This window comes from Ananas comosus, linkage group 3 (genome assembly GCF_001540865.1).
Source record: "Ananas comosus cultivar F153 linkage group 3, ASM154086v1, whole genome shotgun sequence".
Classification (NCBI taxonomy): Eukaryota; Viridiplantae; Streptophyta; class Magnoliopsida; order Poales; family Bromeliaceae; genus Ananas; species Ananas comosus.
The window spans coordinates 11542367-11566178 of NC_033623.1; the positions used below are offsets into that span (position 1 = coordinate 11542367).

Sequence of the window (23812 nt, forward strand, 5' to 3'; positions counted from 1 at the left end):
TTCCAATAACCAAATTCAACTCTTTAACTTTTAATTGCACAAAAAAAACTTCACAAAGCATCAATTATTAAATATCTTATTTGGACATCTAAATAAGGCCCAAGTTTTGACTACAAGTTAAAAGACCCAAAGAAACAACTTGAATAACAAATCCCTCAGCATGAATATTACTTAATAAGCTTTTATTAGAGCCCAAGAGTCATTATAGCTTTGATACGGAGCATTAAAAAAAGAAAAAGAAAAAAGGAAATGATAACACAGGAGAAAAGGAACAACTGCAAACGAGGCGCATTCAATAGTTCAAATAATAAGCATCATGGTGACTCTCTATTCACATACACACAGTAACATAAGAACCCAAGCAAACAAAGGACTCGGCATAGGAGTCCAAGAAACTGGCAAAATCTCCGCACTTTACACTGATCAAAATAAATCATGCAGATTGCAAATAAAGTATATATAGACTAGAGTATGTTAAATATAATTAGCTCAACTTGGTTACAAAATTCTGCTTGTGTTACACCTTTTGATAACTTCAGAAGAGCAAACTGATTAATTAATAAATGTATTCCTAATTTTACCACAAATAACAAAACTCCTTCGCCTATAACAAAATTTCTGTCTAAGATAAAAAGAAGCTTTACATAAAAAGTGTTCTGTGTAACTCTAAAACTGGTGAGTAACTCGAGACATGGTATAAATAGCACCTATATAATTTAGGCATAAAATACAGACCAACACTGTAGCTAGTAAGAACCAGATCCCTCGGGCAACTGCCACAGTGAAGTGAGATTTGATGGCCAGCCTTGATTCTGTAAATGACCACTTGAATGTGAAGCGAAGTTCATGTTCAGCTTTAAAATAATCCCACCTAAGCGTCCTCAGCAGTAGTATCAAGTCGCTCCTTAATTTCATTCAGGCAGCTTTGGAGTTTCCTGAACTCCTCGGTTTCCGAGAAGTTCACCGCCTGAAAAAAAAAAAAAAAAAAATGCAGAGGATTATCAAGTGTTCTCAGATATTAGAAAGCATTCACTACAAAGGGTATTTCAAATATGTGATTTCTATTCTAATCATTGCCACTCTGGTTTCTCACATTACTCGAAGTTGTAGTTAGGAAATATTTTCACATTATTTAATTATTTCTGTCAGTAAGTTGCGGAGAACATTCATAGTTTCAGTATGGTTTCGCTGGCTTCTTTTAAATTTACAATGCAATTATACATGTTTATTTGATAATTCTGGAACACTCCATATCAATGTGATACCTATTAAAGCATACACCGGCATACTGGCATGCTTCAGCCACCTTTCGGAACATTGTTGTGTCCCACAAGCAACATGACCCCTTTCAGGAAATTCTCAAGATTATATATTTTCTAGTTTAGGTGATGAAGATTAAAGTTCACACAATAAACATCATGTGAACTAAATTTCCTTTCAAGGTAATATCTAACTAAGAAATTCATGTCCATTACATTTAATTGACTTGCTACTCAGTATTTTCTTCTGCTGTTGCCACCAAAATTATGCTGCACCATGAAGAAGTCTAACAAATCTACATAGTTTGACAGTACAGTACTAAAGATTAAAAAAAGAAAAAAGAAGAAGGAGAAGAAGTTCGGCAAGTAGATTCTTTTTTCATTGTGAAGAAAAAACAGATGTTACCTGCTTGACATAACTTCTTAGACGGAACTCAGCTGTAACTAACTCCGAACGATTTCCAGTTGAGGAAGCTATTTCCATGCTAACCTTGCAAAGATATAAAGCAGCCTGAGCAAACCTTTTGAACTTATCAATATCACGCCACAGCTCTGAACCCTGTTATAAAAGGGAATAATTAAGCCAAAGGAAACAGATGCAGGTATACAAGAAAACACAGGCATGAAAACTTAATTACATTCTGTAACACTCTGCAATTACATTTTGCAACATTTTGCAATCTACTCAGTACTCTGACATCAGGCCTCTGATTAGTGTTCTTAGAAGAAGATTATCTTTGTAATAAATTGGAACATATGATCATCCAGCATACAGTAGAACACTGTGCAATGTCATATAACATCTCACTAGTATCCATTCATTCTCCGTATAGTATCTTGCTTCTAATGACAATGGCATATTTCCACAATTAACCCTCCATCAAACACAGATTTTAGGGTAAAACAAATGGATGCTCCCTAAGCAATCCCAGTACTGAGACTTTGTCCCTATAGTCCTATACTTTGCACTTGAACACTTCACTCTCCGAACTTGTACATATATTGCACTTCAGCTCCTCATCAATCATCATTAACAAAAATCTGATTTTTATTGTAAAATAACCTTTTAACCCTGTTTGAACTAAACTAAACTGAGTCACTTTATAGAAGGGATAAGTTGATCATTTTAATAAAATTAGATTGTCTTATATATTTTTTGACAGCCAGGGTTGAAGTGCAATATAAATGGCTGACGTGTCAACCAAGAAGTATGGAGACCAAGTCGCAATAATGAGATAGTACAGGGAGTATCCACACATTTTGCCCTAGCTTCCGCACCAGAATACTTTACACACTACCTTTCTTTCTTCCATATTTTTAAAAGTGATACACCTTCATTTAGGTTTAAACAATCAGGAAGAAATTTTTTTTATAAATAATCCTATCGATTTTTATAATTGTAAAAATAATTTTTTTTAAAAAATAATTATAAAAATAGACCTCTAAATGCGGTGAATGATTCACCGCATTCATAACTCCTCAGTAGGAGTAGAAAAAGAATAAAAGCGGTGAACTATTCACCGCTTTTACCATCGTAAAAATATAGAAAGAAGTAAGAAAAAGAAAGAAAGCGGTGAATGATTTACCGCTCTTAAAAGCAGTGAACCATTCACCGCTTTTATAGAACTATATTTATAAATAAAAATTTAACGGGTCTATTTTTAGAATAAAATTTTAGGAGAAGACTATTGCACTAAAAAACCCATCAGGAAGTATAAATTGAAGAGCAGAGTGGACTGAAGCAAAAGGTGTCAAAGTCAAACATTACACATCACAACAGTACACTATAATATAAAGCTTACAAGGTAGAAGAAGAAACTCTGTACTTAGGTTCAGGACATATTTTGAAACCAAATGTTATACCTGGAGTGACCGGATTTGCCTCAAAAGAGCTTCAGAGCACATAGTAAGGTTGCCTTTGATTTTATGCCACCTTGCATATAGGCCCCATATATCTTCATTACCATCATTTTGAACAACCTAAAAGGATAAATAAAGCTCGATATCATGTAAAACCTTATTTTAAGAATCTATGACTAGTACTACAAAGAAAAAACAGTTAATTCCTTCCACTTGTGCAACCACACAAGGATAGATAGGACTAGAAAAGTTCAAACAAGAAATACAGCTGTTACAATAGTAAATACAACTGTACATGAAGTAGTTCATGCATAGGATCGAGGAAGTAGGTGAATAACACACAGGAAATATATAGGCAATGTAGCAATTACCAACCTGCTTTAGAATATTCCCAAGCATATCTAATAAGTGTTCAAATTCACGAGGATTGTCAAGGACACATTCAGAGTTCTCAGACTCATTGGCATCGCCAGGTAAAGGATCAGCTAAGTTTGTTTGATAGGTGTCAAATGAAACTAGAGCAGGAATAGATGATCGTTCTTCAAACTTCCTAATCAGCCTATCAAATAACGCAACATCGACCCACTTGTTAGAGGACATATCTAGTGCCATTTTAATTGCTTCAAGTGCCTGCAATGAAGAGATATTTAAGCATCAATAAAGACAATATATTAGAAGTAATCCAATGCACTCAATTCACACTATAGGAATCCTGATGCAGAAACAAAATTAAATGTTCATGCGCAATACCTATATCACAAAATGCGCCATATTTAAGTGATATACATCAAATCAAATTTCAACACTAAAAACAAACTGATATGGCTGGTTTTGGTGCTGAAAAAAAATTATCTCAAGGAGCACGAAGCAAATGTCTGTCCCCATCAAAAAAGCTGAATGTCAGAAAGCATTAGTATGGTGCAACTAACATTTGCTACTACTTGCAAATTAGTCTGTCAAAACTTTACACATATAAGAGATCTTTGTTTACTATTTCCTCCAATATGAATATTTAGCCTGTCCCTTTCACTCCCAGTTAGTGTGCAATGCAGTATCATTTGCATAAACCATCTTAACTAGTTCTTGTGTAACTTAATTCTCTACGTGCCAAAGCCTTGTTTCAATTAATCATTGTGCATTTTGCTTCTTTTTTTTTAAGTAAATCACATATTTATCACAGCATCCTTATCTAAAGGACACTCACTTTTTACATGTTTTCTTACCTAATTGTCCAACATTTTTCACCCATAAAGCATCATCTGTTTATTAGCCACCTTGTGAATTTTTCTTCTGTCTCAGGAAGAATATTGTAAACAACACGCCAGATGCCCTCTTCAATTTTACTATCCTAATCTAATTCTCTAGACCGTGGCCCTCTTTACTTACCCATTCTTGGGACAAATAAATCCAAGGTGACAAAAATTTGCACTTTATTGGGATAAAAATAGAGAGAATATATTACTTGGCGAAAGTTCCCGATATCCAGAGCGACATGGCTGAAGTTATCCCAAACTTGCCAACTATTTCTCCTGCAAATTCTAACATGTTAGTCCTTCAAATACCAACAACCAATTTGATTCAAATGGGAAAAACCTGATAAAAAGGACCTGAATTTTACGGCTTCCTTGAAAGCAATAAAAGCTGCCGCACTCTTCTTTCTGACCATATGCCTAGGCAGTTCAAGAAATATACACAATATATCAAGATATAATGAATAATAAAAAATGAGCATAAAAAATGATATAATATAGAACTGAATATGCATCCGAAGAATGAAATATGCAGCACATGAACTAAAAATGATAGCAGGCAGGAACGAAACCATTGAGGGACTAAGGATATCCCCCACTAGCCTTTGGAAGCCCTCGCTTCCTCCCTTATGTGATCTAAACATGATAGAAGGCAGGAATGGAGCCATTGATGGACCAAGGATGGACATAGCCCCACTTGGCTTTTGGAAATCCCCCTCCCTCCTTGATGTATAATGATTAATAATACATTCATTTTCAGAAAAAAAAAATGAGAAATAATCTCTCATTTTCATCAAAGAATTCTTATATTTTAATGTGTTACATATGTTAAATTTTAGTTATTTATGAAACTTGGTTTTTACTTTTACCTAGATCTATTTGTTTGCATTTATATATTGATGGCTAGTATTAGTGTAATTTTTCTTATGTATACATTCTCATACAGCAGTATTCAACATTTACATAACATTACGAAATTTTGAAGATTTGATTAATATGTATCAGGAAAAAAAATTTCATTTGATATTTTCACATTAAATTGTAAATTAATATGGATAATATAATATTAAACATTATTAAATAAAATTTTGCATTATATTATTTTGGGCACTCCAATGGTGGAATCCTAGCTTTCTCCCTGATAAAATGCTTGCAGTGCATGGTCTTAGCTTAAGTGAAGTATCAGAAAAGAAAGAGAAACAGAAAGGTACTAAGAAATAATTCAAGTTTATGAACAAAGAGTACAAACATAAATTAAAAAAAAAGGCATCAACATACAAACAAGCAATATTGTTCCAGGCCTCCCCATTATCTGGATCTATCTGGACAGCATGACTAAATGCATCCACTGCTTTGTCAATGTCACGGTCCTGCATGAACCAACATATTAGATGCATAAAAGACTAGTAGGCTAAGAGGGCTAAGAAGAAACATAGTTGCATTTGTATACACCCAACTTTCTCAATTGAATACCAGTACAAGGAAGAATTACATTAAACGCCTGAAGACACAAGTTGAAGACAAAGGCAAGAGCATACATAAAACTATACAAGAAATGACATGCAAAGAAGGAATAGAAGAACAAGAATGAGTCACCTTCAATGCAGCTGCACCAAGGGCGAACCAGCCATCTGGATACAAGGAATTTAGTGCTAGTGCAGATTCCCTAAAGAAATTCCAGTGAAAGCAATTTATATTTGCTGTTAAAGGAAACTGTATAAAATCGAGTCAAGCATAAACACATCAACATTTTGAAATTATATACCAAAGATCTTTAGCTGTTTTATAGTCCTGCCTCTCATACGCACTTCGAGCTAGAGATCGCTGTTAGAAAAGAACAATATTCTTAGGTCTTGAATATGAATAAAAGACCATAGTAGAAAAATGGATAATATAGTTAGATTGTACCAAAGCTCGAGCAGATTTATTATTTGATACTTCTAAGGCCTTTTTATAGTAGATATCAGTGTTTGTCACATCACCAAGTGAACACCTGGAAAAGACAAGCACATATCATAAAGAACTTGCAAGCACAAAAAGAAATGAATATGAAGTCAATGATATTTTTCTAATCAAGTGATAAAGCATTCAAATTTTATCATCACGAATGTAGTGCATTCTAACCCTAGGATGTAGAGTGAAATAAGGTAATGATTGCACATTCTCTTTCACAGTTAGTAACAAAGAAATGCATAGAACTCCTACAGGAGATAAACAAAGATAAACATATGTACGGAAGAATCTAAATGATGTTGGATGATATGTTATGCAATAGCGCAAATAAAACAAAATGAAAGAGCCTACATAAACAATATACACAGAATGATCAAAGGGCAAAAGTAAATTCTACTGATTGGAGCATAAGAGCGTAAAAATGATAATAACGAAACTAAAGGATTGTCAAAAAAATTGACATTGTTATGATTTTTCATTGAGAAGATTAACGATAATATATATAAACAGACATCAATTCTGAAAGCCCAATCAAAATTAAAAAAAGCTACGAAAAAAAAAAATGTCATCCAACAAGAGAAAAAAGGCAAGGAAGAGAGAAAGTAATGCATTGATAAAACTAAAGAGATAAATAAGTAATAGAAATGAAAGAACTAAAAACCTAAAACTACAACGAAACATATTGCAGTTCTTATCAAAATGCCAGTTCTAAAATGGTCGTGGGATATTTTTTTCTTCAAAAATGTGTGTGGAGTGCTAAAATGTCGGTGCCTAGAGATACTTAACCCAATTTTATCTGTATAGTAATTGGATAGTAAAAAAATTGAAATTGTCAAATGACTAGCTATGTTGATCTTATTTTCTATGCATTTTTTAAATTATTTATTATGTATGTATACAGGCACATGCACAGGCATGTGGAAATGTGCATTCAATTTTTATTTTTTTTATTTTTTTCACCTTTCTTGGAATCAGACTAAGAATAACGCACATTGTAATAAGTTTCACCCAAAGAGGGCAGCAACATCTGGGAGAAGTTCCACTAAACATGTTTTTTTTTCCTATCAAAAAGAGCTGGCATGTTCATGCAGCGCAAAGAAACCATTATACTATTTAACTCTGCTAGCAACAGTTCCTTACCATAGCCTCGGGTCATTTGGTGTCTCAGAAAGTCTGGCCTTTATAAGATCAACTGCAGCTGCCTTTTTACCTAGCAGTCTGTCAGACCATAAAAACTGTTAGTTTTATGATTTATAATTTACAGATGGCATAAAAGACTTCCAAAACCCTTTATATTTAAGAGGATTATTCCATACCTGTAGCAATAAATTAAGTTGTCCCACAATTCAAGATCTCCAAAAATTTTGAGTGCCTCCCCAATCAAACCACAACTAACCAACAGCTCACCATAATCTCTGAAAGCATAGATTAAAATTGCATCACATTGTAAACATATAGCTAGAAATTGTGAGATAAGCAAGCTAAACAACAGAGAAATCTTGGTAAAGAAAATAAGACTGCTGTCTTGAAAGGAGCAATCAACACGTACTTCCGCAATGCCGGAATGGTTGGCAAGTAAACTCCATAAACCAACTGAATCCTTTGGGCAACAACAGGAGGGGCTTTATCAATATTCTCAACCTACAATCCGCAAACAAAACACACATAAAGACCTTGGTAAAGGGACATAAATATCATATTATAAAAGGAAAGAATACCCACAGATTAAAAAAAATAAAAGAACAGAAGACATGCAGGATTCTGGGCTCTAATTCAAAACTAGGTTTAAATAAGAAGAAACTTCCAGTCCTAGGAAATCCTCAGCTTTTGAAAGAACCTAAACGATCAAGAAAGATTTATGAGACTGTTGAGATTATCTTAGGACTGCGGTAAGAACTCTATATTCAAGAAAATCATGGGTTTTAAGCAAAATTATCCATCAATAATGACCAATTCAAAGAATATATACTCTTTCGCATACTACTTATTCCATGAGTAACAATGACAATCCCATAGATCAGCAATATAGTTCGTGTTTGCAACAATTTATATAATCTGCGGAAACCTCTATATCAATAATAGGTATTCATAAAACATAGATTCATAGTCAAACTTCAGATACAAGTATTAACTTTATTCCCTCTTATTCACAAAAAAAAACAAAAAAAGCACCACAGCAACAACAAATTATATGGACAAATAAGCTGCTGCCAGGAATTCACTGAATTTCATCTAGGAAATAAGTGTTTCCTTGGAAGCTTAGATAAAAGATAAAATTGATGAGGCAAATATAAATTAAGGGGGAAAAAGTACAGATAAGCATGAGTTTTCGAAGCAGAAAAACAACAAAACGCACAAAGTAAAGAAAATGAGACACCTACCAAGTTAGTCATCATCAACAAAGCCCGCTCCTTTGTGCGACTGCGAGTGGACTCCCACCGAATGCGCAAAATTTCACAAAAGCTTTTAACCTAGAGAGGAAATTCATTTAACAATAGCACTTTCCAAAGCAAACATAAAAAATTCTAATAATTATAAATTCAAGTTCGCCTTCAACTATGCAACATACTTTAGTATGCTACTTCACTTCTTAAATTTCACTAGACAAGAAAATATATGATGAAATCTTCTCAAGCAGCCGGAAAGGCAAAAGTTTAGTTTATCACACAAGTAAGCACTTGAAAAATATCTTAAAATTTATAATGTCACCTAAATATTATCAGTCCTTTCCTGTTATGCTTCTGGTGGCAGATAGTTGGGCCTATTCCTCTACAACTTTCTGCCTATCGTGAGCACACAACTAAGAATAACTATTCATGTCATGGAACTAATGATTGCTCCCATTTGTTGTTTTAGTATTATTCTCATTGTGGTCGAGTTAATTGTTTTATTGTCATTCCATCAATCTTTGCCTAAATAGGTTTACATTTTGTACATAAATTTCAACAATTTCGTATATTCCTCCCTAATCCTATTTATCCTTCTTCTGAACTTTTATTTCCAGAGATGTTTCAATCCAAAACTTGAGCAAAAACCACTCATTGTGTTTGCTAAAATAAATTAGAACAACTGATCCATCTTTATGTCTTTACATGTATACATAAATGCATGCATATGCAGTTATTTTGATGTAAAGCCAATCTATCTTCTTTTCGTAAGACAATTTTATCTTTTTATCAAAGTCAACAGCGCCTTTTCTAGTTTACCAAGATTGCACAAAATTATACTGCAAATTTTCAGTACTATTCCTAACTCCTAGATCAAGGTCATTTACTACCATACTAAACCAACAGAGGAATTAATAGTTTGTTAAGGAATTATATCATTATATAGTTCCTTCCAGAGTAGTTTGAATTTCAAATGGCAGGCCTCAAGATGCTCACCCTATGTATTAGAGAATGCCCACAAAGAGAAAAGGGAGAGTGCAGTTTGCAGGAAAAACATGTTGATTATGCTAGGGATAAGAACAACACTATGCTTGAACTAAAACTTACAGTGGGGTAAGATTGATGTTGAGCATCGATAGACTCTATGTAAGGGGCCATTTCCCACTCTGCATGATAAGATCATCCAAAGCATGTCACATTGAATTAGAAATAAGGGCAAAGATAAAAAGATATTAAAGAAAAAAAAAAAACTTGAGATGATAGTTATGTACATATGCATTATATAAAAATTTGAACAGATGGACATATAACGTTGAAATGAATTGCTACAATAAGACACTGAACACTCAGAAACCGATACACATAACGACTCACGGATGTAAATATAGATGTACAACTCTACATAACAAGAATATGCAGCCAAACACATGCACTTGTGCGAAAGATCATGGTTCCAGCTTCTAAGAGAATTATTCATAAGATGGTTCAATGAAAACTCTAAATAGGAAACATCCATATTGTATACATGCATACAGCAGAAGTTATAGTAAATGCTATTATTTGGGATTGTACAATAGAACAAGGATTATTTCATCAATCAAATACTAACAATAAATTCTTGAATATTGACCCAGGAACATGATAAATAATTCCTTGACCGGTAAACATTAATAAGAAACTGTTTTCTCCCTTCTGCCAAAACTGTTATAATTTTCATGGCAGCAACCACCATGTGCAATAAAAGCTCCAGTTAGGATAATCTACGGAAAGGGTAAGACGTAAACCAAGATTTGCGAGTTCCTACAGAGCAGCGTAGTAAGGCAATGCTTTCTTCTAGAATTACCATCCTATCTATTCCAAGGAGAAATTGGAACTGTTTTCTAGCTATCTCTTTCGCTTATTTGTGATTCAGGGACTCACTAAGAGCTCCCATGTCTAAAGGAAACATTCTGAGTAAGGAACTCTTGGAAAGTTTCCGAAGTAGCAACCTCAAAGTTTGGAAAGCCATCAGTACCCTAGTAGATTTCATGGCAAACTAAATATGCTTTGCTCAAAATTTTGCAAATATTTTCTCGAGGATTAGCTTCATTAAATAGCCGGTAATGATGGTATCATTCTTCATAGAGAAAACAGGAAAAATGTCAAGTACGATTTTGGAAAAGGAAAGATCAGCCAAAATAAAGTGCTTCTTTTTTAGCATAACATTTCTGAAGCAAATTGAAGCATTTGTCCAAAAGCCACATGTTTATGAGGAAGAACAGCATACTTGACAGTTCATCATCACGACTACTTCGTCCAAGAGGCAGGCATTGAGCGAGTACAACAGCTTGCTGAATCGCTGTTAATGAATGATTGCTAATGGATTCAGTTGTATTTCCATTGATACCACCAGCGATTTCACTCTCCAGCAATCTTGGGGTTCTTAATACCTCACAGGAATTATACTCTTCGTGAGAAATATAACTCTCTTTGTCTTCAAAAGCAGGAGCTTCATTCTGGGTTTGACAGGGTTCTATCCGACTAGCGTCATCCGTAGCTTGCTTATTTGTATTTGCAATAAGTACCAGCTGAGCTTTTGCGTCCACCTACACAAGATAGTGCTTGGCTTTATGAAGTACTCGGACTGCAAAGAGAGAAACATTAATAATTTTAATAGTTTAGAATCTAACCTGGTGTACTGTCCGAAAGCCAAGAACCCCAGTAAGAGAAAGGCATAGGTTGCATGCTTCTTCAGCATGCTTAAGATGCATTCTACCAAAAATAAATAAATAAATAAAATCAAAGGAACATTCACAATGAGAGAACCTCGAAAAGGGGAAATATACTATTGTAAAAAAGCGATTAAAATGAAATGCCTTGAAGTTACATGGTTTTTTTGTAATAGATTAGAAAGCAGAATCAGGATCAACCAATGATGACAAATGGAATCTTTACTTGGGTACAGTTGTAGCTTTACTGCCAACAAAAGTCAAGATTCACGATGATGACAAGGGATTTCAGCTTCTCTATGGACGAGCAAGAGCATGATTCTCATGCCGATTCTGTATCCACAAGAAATTACCTTCACAAACTTGAAAGAAAAGTATACACGATTGACCCACCATGCAGACATAATGACAACTCTCATGCAGACAAGATTGTTAGGTTTGACAACTCAACTATCTCTATACTATGGATCCTGTTTATATTTGCATGCAGTTACGACTCAGGGGGGGGGGGGGGAATTGAAATTCTGTACATAAAGGTTACAGTGTACATATTAAGATGTAAACACAATGATACAGCAAGGTACATAAATTCAGGCAACTTAATGAAAATACAAAAGCACATAAAATATTGTAAGTCATAATGTAAGTGCAATGTAATCCACTCAATGTGATGAAAGAAGCTCATTACGCTATGCTAATGCAAAAAATGAATATGCTGAACAAGTATAAAAAGCAGCAATATAGTCACCTTGAAGAATCAACCCGATCATATTGGTACTCTGCCATCCCTGCTTCTAATTGACTGACTGATACAATCGTTAAACCTTCTCCGTCGCGTAACATATTTCCCCAATAATTAGAAACCTCTTCCAATTTGCCAAATTGAAGCAATACTTCATTCTTAAGTGACTGCACTAGGTCGTATAAAGAAGATGCACGCTCATCCAAAATCTTTTGCTGGAGGAGAACAGTTCGAAACAGCCACCATGATACACTTCTGCTACTGCAAGAATTTTTACCCTCAAAGGACAAATTCTTTATCTTGCTGAATAAAGCCTTTGCGTAAACAATATACTGTACAACAAAAGAATACATTGACCAACAATTCCTTGGAGAATATATTACTACGAAAGCAAAGAGACAAAGACCAAACAACAGCTAAAGGATATGAGCACATTACTATATAACAAAGGCAACAAATTACAACGCATTAGGAGATTCAAAAATCTATTATAGCCATAAAACTACAATAATCTGACACTTAAGATGCAAATTTTAAACTACTAAGAAACACAGCAATGTACATACAATCCACAATGAATCGGTCTAAGGAATTGAAGTTTACACAAATTGAATAAATCATGCAAATTTCTTAATGCATTAGGTTCGACATATAATTCGGCACCTGTAACAGCGAGAATTTCCCCTGCACGGAGCAAACAGAAGCAAGCTGATTCCGAGCCCACACATCCCATTGTCCTCCACCACTACTACATCCTTCCTTCTTCAGCGGAATCGGAAAAGGAGAAAACTCCCCTGTAGGCCTTCAGTTTAGCAGAAAACGATTATAAGAAAGAGAGATCACTACACAAATTAAAGCTAGAACTTTGATCGGCTAAGAATGCTCACCCAGTCACGTTCTGCTGAGTGAACGCGAGGATCGCCGCGACGCCGAGGCAGAGTAGGAGCGCGCACTTGTACTCTGCACCGAGGTCGGGTTCTTCGGATCGTTCCGATTGTTCGTCGGCGTCGAGAACCTGAAGCCACGCGTCCGCGGCGCCGCCGAGCAAGAAGGCATCGGCGCTGCGCTCGGCCTCGGCGTAGAACCGGGCGGCGCACTCCGCCGAGTCCCGGGACTCCCAGGACTCGGCGAAGGCGAAGGGGGCGCGCGCGGCGTCGGAGGAGAGCGCGGCGGCGTAGTCGCCGCGCTCGACCGCGGCGACGAGGGAGTCGACGAGGGGGAGGAGGGAGCTCCGCGGGTGTGGCGGCGGGGGCGGCGCCGCGGCGGCGGCCGAGGAGTTCTCGGGAAAGGTGCAGCGGAGGAGGCGGAGCTCCACCTCCCTGAGGAAGCCCAGTTCGGAGTTCGCCATGATTTCTCTCGAGCTTGCGAGTAGGGTTTCTGCGTTGGGAATTTACAAGAACCGCTCTTTCGCCGGGGCTAAAATTAAAAATTGTATTAAATATTTTTAGACTAATTGTGCATGCTCACATATTTGCAATAGGCTATATATATATAGATATAAAATACAAATCCTAATAGCAATAGTTGTATAAGATTTAAGCTTATCTCTTATATCTGATCAATAAAATATTAAAAAATAAATTAAAATTTATTAAAAAAATATTAGATTGCCTATCAATAATACATATTAACGTTAAAAAAAAAATTTATTTAATTAACAATTTTTTTTTGAGATATCGGTAGCACGCTACCCGCTTTGTTTATTTTATTTAGAAATAAATTTAACTTAAAAATATGAATCAACTAGGATTTAAACTTTCGATTTCAGGTACCAACCACTAAGCCCTTTGCCACTTGCTCTAGGGACGGTTACAATAGATTTTACTTGGATATATAGTGTTATGAGTCTGGCTGGGTACGTCTAATCGCACAAAATATAATTCTATTCTAATTCTAACACAAGCATACCGACCGTTCCTAGAGCATATCGCAAAGGACTGATGATTGGTACCCGAGGTCCCAAGTTCAAATCCTAGTTGATTCGTATTTATAGCTAAATTTATTTCTAAATAAAATAAACGAAGCGTGCTATCTCTCTCTCAAACAAAAAAAAAAAAAATGTATTTCCTCTCTACCCAAATTGCCCATCACATAGCCGCTAGGGATATTNTCTCTCAAAAAAAAAAAAAAAAAAAAATTCTAACACAAGCATAATGGCCTCCTCCCCTAGAGGTGATACTATAAAATCTTTATAAATTTAAAAATTTATAAAATTTTATAATTTAAAGTAACGTTAAATTGTACTAAACTAAATAGTTTATGACATTAAAAAAATCTTAAACTAATTTGGTCTAAAACTATTTAATAATAACTTCGTAACGCAAGGATCAAATTTCAGATCAGGAGAGCCCACGATGTGTGGTTAATCAAAAACTAAAGAGTACAATATTGGATTGAAGCCCAATCCTTGAACTATAAATGGGTCGGGTCTAGCCCGAAACCCATAAGCTTGGGCCGGGCCTATTGTGGAACGTGCGTTGACTAGAAATATCACCTACTAAATAGTAGGGAAAACTTCAAAACCCCCCGTGGTTTCGTAGTTTCTCACATTGCCCCCCTGTAGTTTAAAATATATCAATTTATCCCACTGTGGTTTCGTTTTTATTTTTTCGATAGCATTTTCGTTAATATTTCATTAAATTATATACAAAAAACTTCAGACACTCATCTAGATTTATCAAATATTTACTTTAGTACTCTTTAATTTTAACTTTATTACTAATTTTTTAAAAAAAATAATAAAATTGATAAGAAAAAGAGAAAAAAGAAACCACAGGGGAGCAAATTGATACATTTTAAATCACAGGGGGACAAAGTGAGAAACGATGAAACCACAAGGGGGTTTTTGAAGTTTTCCTAAATAGTAATATTTCCTAAAAAAGACATAAGCACTAGCATCTATGAATGCACAAAAGGAGATCAAACCTCTGATCTTAAAGACGATACTCAAAAGTAACTAAAATTGTGAGTGAATTACAAGAAAAACGAGAAATTATAATCCACACCAATATATATGTGCATTTCACTTCTTTCAACGAATTATTCTATTTTATAAGTTAATTTCTGGTATTAGAAGCGGTAATTTTTATCTCATATTAGAAAGAAAGTGAATTTGCAGTGCATGGGTAAGGAGTTTAAAAATACGAGTTTGGATTTAGCCGCAATGTACATGGTTGGGTCACTTAGGAAGTGAGGTGCACTGGTAACAACCTTAAACACGAGATTATCTCGTCGGGTCGCTTATGGAGCGAGCGAGTGCACTGGTAACAACCCTAAACACAAGGTTATCTCGCCATCCATCTGATATTCTAATGACAAGTTGTATTTCGTTCAACTCGTCATAAATCCTACAGCAATGTGGTATCGTGTGTAGAAAATTTCAGCACACTTTATTTCAGTCAACACTCTTATAAGCTATCTGTACTTAGATTTCTACACTAAGTTGATCTAACCTTGAATCCATGCACATCGAGATAATGCAACCTAAGACGCCACCGGAATCATCAAAAATGTTGGACTAATGGAAACATCTGGTCCACACCCACTCTACTAATTTTGCCCAAATAGATTCCTATCAACCTTAGATTCAGCACACATTTGCACCCACAGACACTCATTTGGTAAGAAAAAAAATTTTTTTTCTCTATTATTTGCTGGTTAAGAAACAAGTATATAAATATCTAAATCTTTGTCTCCTTCTCTCGTCCTCAACCCAAGTCAAAATACTAGTGCCAAATAAATTATGCCCGTGAACAAGTTCTTAATCATTTTTTCTCTGTGATTTGTTTTTAATTATTGTAGCTTCGAGCCAACATCGAACCCATTCGTGCTAATTTAATATGCCTCAATTAGCTGTTGGGCTCTAATTTGTTCTCTTATTAATTAAGTGGCTTACCACGAAGCTACAAATCTCTCAATTTTATGTCGAACCCAACTAAAACACGGGTTTGATAATAAAGAAATGCACACACGGTTACGGATATATCCTTTTTAATTGTTGGGTTATTTAGCTATCCGTATGTGTTATGTTAGGTTTAACTCGGGTGTTGGAATAAATTATTCAATAATTATTTATTTATTATTAAAAAATTATTGTAAAATTAAAAACAAAAGTTTGAATTATGTTCCTTCAAAAGTCACGATATTATGATTTAATAGGACGATGTTATTCGAAAAAATGACTTGAAGATCATATATGTTATTATATTTTAGATACACTTTTAGCTTATTATAATAAAAAAATTTCATATTAAATAAGATAGTGCTATATAATTTCTTCTGATATTTCAACAGGACCTTAATCCTATAGATGTACACGCTCAAAACCTTTATCTCATAAATGAAATGTTTTATTCTGAAAATTTATAATTGTGAGAATCTTACGATGAACAAAAACTTTTATTACCGACCGTCCCTAGAGCAAGTGGCAAAAGGCTTGATGGTTAGTATCAAAGGTCTCAAGTTCGAATCCAAGTTGATTCACATTTCCAGCTAAATTTATTTCTATATGAAATAAATGAAGCGGGTAGCATACTATCTATCTCTTAAAAAAAACAAAAATTTTTATTAAATTATTCTAAGATTCAAATAAATAGTAAGGTTTTTGTTAAATATAAAATATAAAAATATTATTTCTTTTTACCAACTTAAACTTTTGGAAAACGATAATTATTTTTCGTATACGTATAATTTAATATGATATTAGAGCAGACGGTCATGAGTTCAAATCATGCCAGACTTTTAAAATAATTAATTTTTTTTCTAGTTAATTCAACTCTGCGTGATTGGCCTATCAAAAAAAATTACCGAATCTATACGTAAAAAAAAATTTAAATAAAAATATAAAAATACCATTCTATTTCGACTTAAGTTCTTGAAAAAGAACCATTATTTCGCATAATATTTAACATTTTTATTGGACAAATGTTCACCTTTGGTGCGTTGGGGTGTCAAACTTGTCAAAGGACGTAATAGTGGTATCGACCCTAGAGGCCACGAGTCAAATGTCGCTAATATTTTAAAGGAAAAATTTCAAATAACATCCTTATAATTTTATACTTTTTCACTTTAGTATCATATAGTTTAAAGTGTATTAGTTTAGTATTCTGTGATTTCGCACTCTCTCACTTTAGTATCCTGTGGTTTGAAGTGAATCAATTTACTATCCTGTGGTTTTATTTTCTCTTTTCGTCGGCTCCTCTGTTAAGATTTTGTTAAATTATATATAAAAAACTTCAGATACCCTACTTAGGTTTATCGAATATTTACTTTAGTACCCTTTAGTTTTAACTTTGTCACTGATTTTTTTTTTCCTCCATTAATATTTCGTTAAATTATATACAAAAATTTTTAGATACCCTACCTAGGTTTATGGAATATTCACTTTAGTACTCTTTAATTTTAACTTTGTCACTGATTAACAAAAAAAAATTAGTAAAATTAATAATAAAAAAAATGAAACCACAAGGTACTAACTTGATATATTTTAAACCATAGAGTACTAAATTGAGAAAGTGCGAAACCACAGGGACTAACTTAATGCACTTTAAATCAGAGTACTAAAGTCAGAAAGTGTGAAACCACGTAGGGGTATTTAAAGTTTACCCTACTTTAAATCACAGAGTACTAAAGTCATAAAGTGTGAAACCACGTGAGGGTATTTGAAGTTTACCATAGTTTAGAGGGTTAATTACACCAACGGTCCTTAACCTTTACACTGTTTTTCAATTTGGTCCTCAACCTTTTTTTTTTGCAATCAAGTCCCTAATCTTTTGATTTCATGTCAATTAAGTCACAGCCATTAAATAACTGTTAAAATTGATGAAAAATACCACGTCAGCGCCATGTCAGCGCCACGGTGGCTCTATGTCAGCGAATTGCAAAAAAAAAAAAAAGATTTGGGACTAAATTGAAAAACAGTGTAAAAGTTGAGGACCAATGGTGTAATTAACCAATTAAATTTATAAATTCAAAAAAAAATTTTAATTTAATATTTAAATTTAAAATTTAAAATTTGATTTTGGATTCAAATTTAAATTGGAATTCAAATTCCGATTTTGTATTTAATTTTAAATTTTTAATTTTAAATTCAAATTCACATTTGGAATTCTAAATTCTAATTTAATTTCAAACTTCGATTTGAAATTTCAAATTCAAAATGTGAATTTGAATTCGAAGTTTAAATTCAAATTTAGAATTGAAATCAAATCTTAAATTTAAATTTAAATTTTGAATATGATTTTAAATTTAAATTCAGATTTTAAATTTAAATTTTGGTTTCAAAACTTTCATTTTAAATGTAAATTGAAATAACAAAATCAAAATCAAAATCAAAATTTTAAGTTTGAATTCAAAATTTAGATTCAATTAAAAATTTAAATTTAAAATTTGAATTTCAATTCAAAATTTTAATTCAGCTTTAAATTCAAATTCAAAATTCTAATTTCTCGTTAGTTTAAACTTTTAATTTTAATATTATTTTTGAATTTAAATTTAAAATATTGAATTTTTATTTTTATGGACTAAAATAAAAAATGTGCAAAGAATAGGGACCTAAATTGAAATGCAAAAGGTTGCCATTAATTTTAATAGTATTTTTGAATTTAAATTTTAAAATATTGAAATTTTATTTTTATGGACTATAATAAAAAATGTGCAAAGTTTAGGGACCTAAATTGAAATGCAAAAGATTGCCAAATAGACGCTGACGTGGCAATTTCGTTAATTTTAACAGTTTTTTTAACGGTTGAAACATAATTATAATAAAATTAAGAAGTTAGGGACTCAATTGTAAAAAAAAAAAAGATTGAAAACTCAAATAAAAATTGGTACGAAGGTTGGGACTGCCGGTGTAATTAACCCCTAGTTTAAATGTGGCCGAACGTTTGGAGGAAAACATGGCGTCTAACCACTCTTGTGGCTTCCGAGTTCCAGACCCTTTTCTGCACGCATTGATTTCGTCACGCCTTTGGCCTGCCCTTGACCACTAGTTAGCCTGCTGCACATTTTCCATGCAATAATAAATTATTATTCGAANATTTTTTTTTCCTTCGTTAATATTTCGTTAAAATATATACAAAAAAACTTTAGATATCTTATCTAGGTTTATCAAATATTCACTTTAGTACCCTTTAATTTTAACTTTGTCACTGATTTAACAAAAAAAATTAGTAAAATGAATAATAATAAAAAAAAATGAAACCACAAGGTACTAACTTGATTATTTTAAACCATAGAGTACTAAATTGAGAAAGTGCGAAACCACAGGGACTAACTTGATACACTTTAAATCACAGAGTACTAAAGTCAGAATGTGTGAAACCACGTGGGGGTATTTAAAGTTTATCTTACCTTAAATCACAGAGTACTAAAGTCAGAAAGTGTGAAACCACGTGGGGGTATTTGAAGTTTACCCTAGTTTAAAGGGTTAATTACACCAACAGTTCCTAACCTTTACACTATTTTTCAATTTGGTCCCCAACCTTTTTTTTTTTGCAATCAAGTCTCTAATTTTTTTATTTCATTTCAATTAAGTCACAGCCGTTAAATAACTGTTAAAATTGACGAAAAATATCACGTCAGCACCACGCCAGCGCCACGGAGACGCCATGTCAGCGCCACAGTGGCGCTGTGTCAGCGAATTGCAAAAAAAAAAAAAGGTTTGGGACCAAATTGAAAAACGGTGCAAAGGTTGAGGACCAATGGTGTAATTAACCCATTAAATTTATAAATTCAAAAAAAAATTTAATTTAATATTTAAATTTTAAATCTAAATTTTGATTTTGGATTCAAATTTAAATTGGAATTCAAATTCTGATTTTGTATTTAATTTTAAATTTTAAATTTTAAATTCAAATTCAGATTTGGAATTATAAATTCTAATTTAATTTCAAACTTTGATTTGAAATTTCAAATTCAAAATGTGAATTTGAATTCGAAGTTTAAATTCAAATTTAGAATTGAAATCAAATCTTAAATTTAAATTTAAATTTTGAATATGATTTTAAATTTAAATTCAGATTTTAAATTTAAATTTTGGTTTCAAAACTTTCATTTTAAATGTAAATTGAAATAACAAAATCAAAATCAAAATCAAAATTTTAAGTTTGAATTCAAAATTTAGATTCAATTAAAAATTTAAATTTAAAATTTGAATTTCAATTCAAAATTTTAATTCAGCTTTAAATTCAAATTCAAAATTCTAATTTCTCGTTAGTTTAAACTTTTAATTTTAATATTATTTTTGAATTTAAATTTAAAATATTGAATTTTTATTTTTATGGACTAAAATAAAAAATGTGCAAAGAATAGGGACCTAAATTGAAATGCAAAAGGTTGCCATTAATTTTAATAGTATTTTTGAATTTAAATTTTAAAATATTGAAATTTTATTTTTATGGACTATAATAAAAAATGTGCAAAGTTTAGGGACCTAAATTGAAATGCAAAAGATTGCCAAATAGACGCTGACGTGGCAATTTCGTTAATTTTAACAGTTTTTTTAACGGTTGAAACATAATTATAATAAAATTAAGAAGTTAGGGACTCAATTGTAAAAAAAAAAAAGATTGAAAACTCAAATAAAAATTGGTACGAAGGTTGGGACTGCCGGTGTAATTAACCCCTAGTTTAAATGTGGCCGAACGTTTGGAGGAAAACATGGCGTCTAACCACTCTTGTGGCTTCCGAGTTCCAGACCCTTTTCTGCACGCATTGATTTCGTCACGCCTTTGGCCTGCCCTTGACCACTAGTTAGCCTGCTGCACATTTTCCATGCAATAATAAATTATTATTCGAAAACTCCGTCCGACTCTCCAAACTTGGTAGCGTGTTTGACTCTGCTCTAATTTTTTTTTTCTTTTGTTTTTATAAACAGAAAAGTAATAAATTACCACATTTGTTTATTTTAAAAAATAAATTTAAAATGAAATATATATGAAACAAGCTGTTTCCAATTTTTGAGACATTGTGCTCCAACTATCAAGCCCCTTTAGAGTAAATTTGTTTCATCGAGAGCCGAGAGAAGCAAAAATCGAAAAATAATACAAAAAATTAGCCGCTATAATTTTTTTTTCCATTCACTTATATGCTAGTGCGATAATTATATATAATAATTGTTATTTCAAAGTCATTAGCTTTCTACCAAATTACCAACAATAAAAAAAATTATTTTTACATGAATTTTAATTCAACTAAAATCATTTCTAACTTGAATTTAGATGTGGCAAACAAATAACCCCCTCACATTTGACAAAAAGCGAGATTAAAAGTAACTTGGATTTAATACTTGTAATTCTGCAACCAAAAGAATTTGCTTGAAACAATTTGATAGTCTTTATCCTAAAAACATTGCTAGAACAATTTTTTTTTAATCAAGTAATATTAAACTCCAATTTACAGTAATAAGATAAAAAATCATCCCTAGCTAGCGCAAGTCGTATGGAACTTTAATTCAAAACTTTCAACGAACAATATATTAATTTTCTCTTTGAAAAAATAAAATACAGTAGTTGCACGCTATTACTGATCGGGAAATTTGTATAACCCTATTCTCTAAACTCATCCACCTTCAACTGGTGTACTCGGCGAGCCGTCTCAAAACTCAATCGAGTCGATTCAACTTAGTCAGATTTCGAGCCGACTCGGCACATACACTTGGCTGCTTCCCAATCCGGGCTAGCCCGACCAGCTCTGTCGAATGACTCGAAACTCGGACCAGGTCCGAATTATTCACCAAGTTACGGGCGATATTACCGCTCAATAATCCCTAAGAAAGAGTAAAAAATATGAAGTTACAGCTATTAAGTGTACTATTATTGTTGAACACTGCGTCCAACCGACTAATTAATCGATCCGAGAGCGCGGGTGTCCACCAGCTCAAATAATAAACAGCCATTTAATCCGATTCATCCCCCAATTAATTAACCATTTGTCCAAAACTAATACGTCACTGACTCACTAACTAATCCTCTGCATGTATATATAAACACTGATACACACCCCCAACATCTCATTAATCTCTCACCATTCTCCCCTCACCCTCCTCTCCACCTTAATTACGCGGGCTTTAGCATCTTCTTCGTTGAGGATGCTCCGCCGTTACTTGTGCTGCGGCGCCGGCTTCGGCGACGGCGATGGCCGGGTGGCCGACGAGCCCGAACTGGAGTGCGAGAAGGTCGACGGCGGCGGCGACATCGTGCGCCAGTTCAGCTGGAGCGAGATAGAGTCGGTGACGTCGGGCTTCACTTCGCCGGTCATCGGCGAAGGCGGGTTCAGCACCGTCTACCTCGGCCGCCTCCCGGGCTCACCGTCGCCATCCGCCGTAAAAGTCCACTTCTCCAGCGAGCGCCTCCACATTGCCTTCCGCCGAGAGCTTGACGTCCTCCTCCGCCTCCCCCGCCATCCCAACGTCGTTCGCCTCATCGGCTTCTCCGACGATCAAGGTAATTAATTTTAAGAATTAATTAAATACCGATATACATATATATATCCTTCTAAATTTCACAAATAATCTTTATATCTGATTGAACCAACGATTATTTTTTAGAGGAAGGCGCGCTGGTGTTCGAGTACGCGCCGAACGGTAACCTCCACGACAAGCTCCACGGCGGCGGAGGTCGCATCCTGGGGTGGGCGGAGAGGGTGTCGATAGCGCGGCAGGTGGCGGGGGCGCTCGACCACCTCCACGAGCGGTGCGGCGACCTCCCGGTGGTCCACGGCGACGTCAAGTCCGCGAACGTCGTCCTCGGCGCGGGTCACGAGGCGCGGCTCTGCGACTTCGGGTCGGCTCAGCTGGGCTTCGCCGCCGCGGTGGCCCGGCCCGCTAGGGCGGCGGTGGTGGGCTCTCCGGGGTACGTGGACCCGCACTACCTCCGCTCGGGGTTGCTGACGAAGGGGAGCGACGCGTACAGCTTCGGCGTGCTGCTCCTCGAGCTCCTCACCGGCGCCGAGGCGTTCTCCGCCGGAGGGCCTCTGACGGCCGCGATCGGCACGAAGCTGCGGCGGAGCGCCGGAGGCGGCGGCGGCGGGATTGGGGATTTGGTGGACCCGCGCTTGGGCGCGGAGTACGACGCGGAGGAGGCCGCGGAGATGGTGAAGCTGGCCGCGGCGTGCGTCGCGGGGACCCCGAGCCTGAGGCCGTCCATGGCGGAGGTCGTGCGTGCCATGGAGGAGAAGGCGTGCAAGTCGATCTCAGCCGTTCGTCCGAGATCGAACGGCAAGTGCGATTCGTAATTTCCCTTCTTCTTTTTTCTTTTTTTTTTTTTTTTTTTAACCTTCGTGTGTGGTATACTCGTGGAGTGGTGATTACTTATTAGAGGTGGAAACGACCCGGGCTCGAGCGAGCTGACCTTGGCTCAAATTCGGCTTGAAATTAATTTCGAGCCTAAATTTAAGCTCAACTAAATTTCGAGTCGAGGTCAACTTGAGCCCTAAATGAGCAGCTTGAAATTCTCCAACATCATACGATCAATATTTTAATTTGTATAAAATATTATCTATAATTTGATATAAAAATATGTTCAAATAGTTTAAGTACAAAATAATTCTATAAAATATAGTATTATAATGAAGAAAAAATAATTTATAGTTGAATATTTAATCTTTTCAGACTCATATGTCTTCTCTTCCGCCTTCAATCTCCATATTATTCATT

General features: G+C 34.7%; 2 protein-coding genes across 2 annotated transcripts; one reads left to right on the forward strand and one right to left on the reverse strand.

Annotated features, from left to right (window-relative positions):
• Window positions 459-13621, reverse strand: LOC109707970 (tetratricopeptide repeat protein 27 homolog). The gene is made up of 20 exons (XM_020229520.1): window positions 13047-13621; window positions 12823-12961; window positions 12166-12491; window positions 11379-11460; window positions 10976-11294; window positions 9817-9875; window positions 8704-8793; window positions 7872-7963; window positions 7639-7737; window positions 7463-7540; window positions 6278-6362; window positions 6135-6193; window positions 5966-6035; window positions 5648-5739; window positions 4727-4789; window positions 4582-4648; window positions 3495-3749; window positions 3123-3239; window positions 1666-1818; window positions 459-967 (listed from the first exon to the last, which is right to left on the reverse strand). Exons 1-20 carry the CDS (start codon window positions 13505-13507, stop codon window positions 872-874), a joined length of 2802 nt encoding a protein of 933 aa, XP_020085109.1. The 5' UTR covers window positions 13508-13621; the 3' UTR covers window positions 459-871.
• LOC109707992 (probable receptor-like protein kinase At4g10390) lies at window positions 22189-23548 on the forward strand. Its single transcript, XM_020229546.1, has 2 exons — window positions 22189-22601; window positions 22706-23548. Exons 1-2 carry the CDS (start codon window positions 22247-22249, stop codon window positions 23389-23391), a joined length of 1041 nt encoding a protein of 346 aa, XP_020085135.1. The 5' UTR covers window positions 22189-22246; the 3' UTR covers window positions 23392-23548.

Excerpts from the sequence above, each read along its gene's own strand:
- LOC109707970 (XM_020229520.1), bottom strand. The coding sequence starts at position 13,507 with ATGGCGAACTCCGAACTGGGCTTCCTCAGGGAGGTGGAGCTCCGCCTC. Across the intron at positions 8,794-9,816 it reads AACATCAATCTTACCCCACT|GTTAAAAGCTTTTGTGAAAT; the intron begins GTAAGTTTTAGT and ends TTTCCTCTCTAG. Across the intron at positions 7,541-7,638 it reads AACTTAATTTATTGCTACAG|ACTGCTAGGTAAAAAGGCAG; the intron begins GTATGGAATAAT and ends ATGGTCTGACAG.
- LOC109707992 (XM_020229546.1), top strand. The coding sequence starts at position 22,247 with ATGCTCCGCCGTTACTTGTGCTGCGGCGCCGGCTTCGGCGACGGCGAT. Across the intron at positions 22,602-22,705 it reads CGGCTTCTCCGACGATCAAG|AGGAAGGCGCGCTGGTGTTC; the intron begins GTAATTAATTTT and ends ATTATTTTTTAG.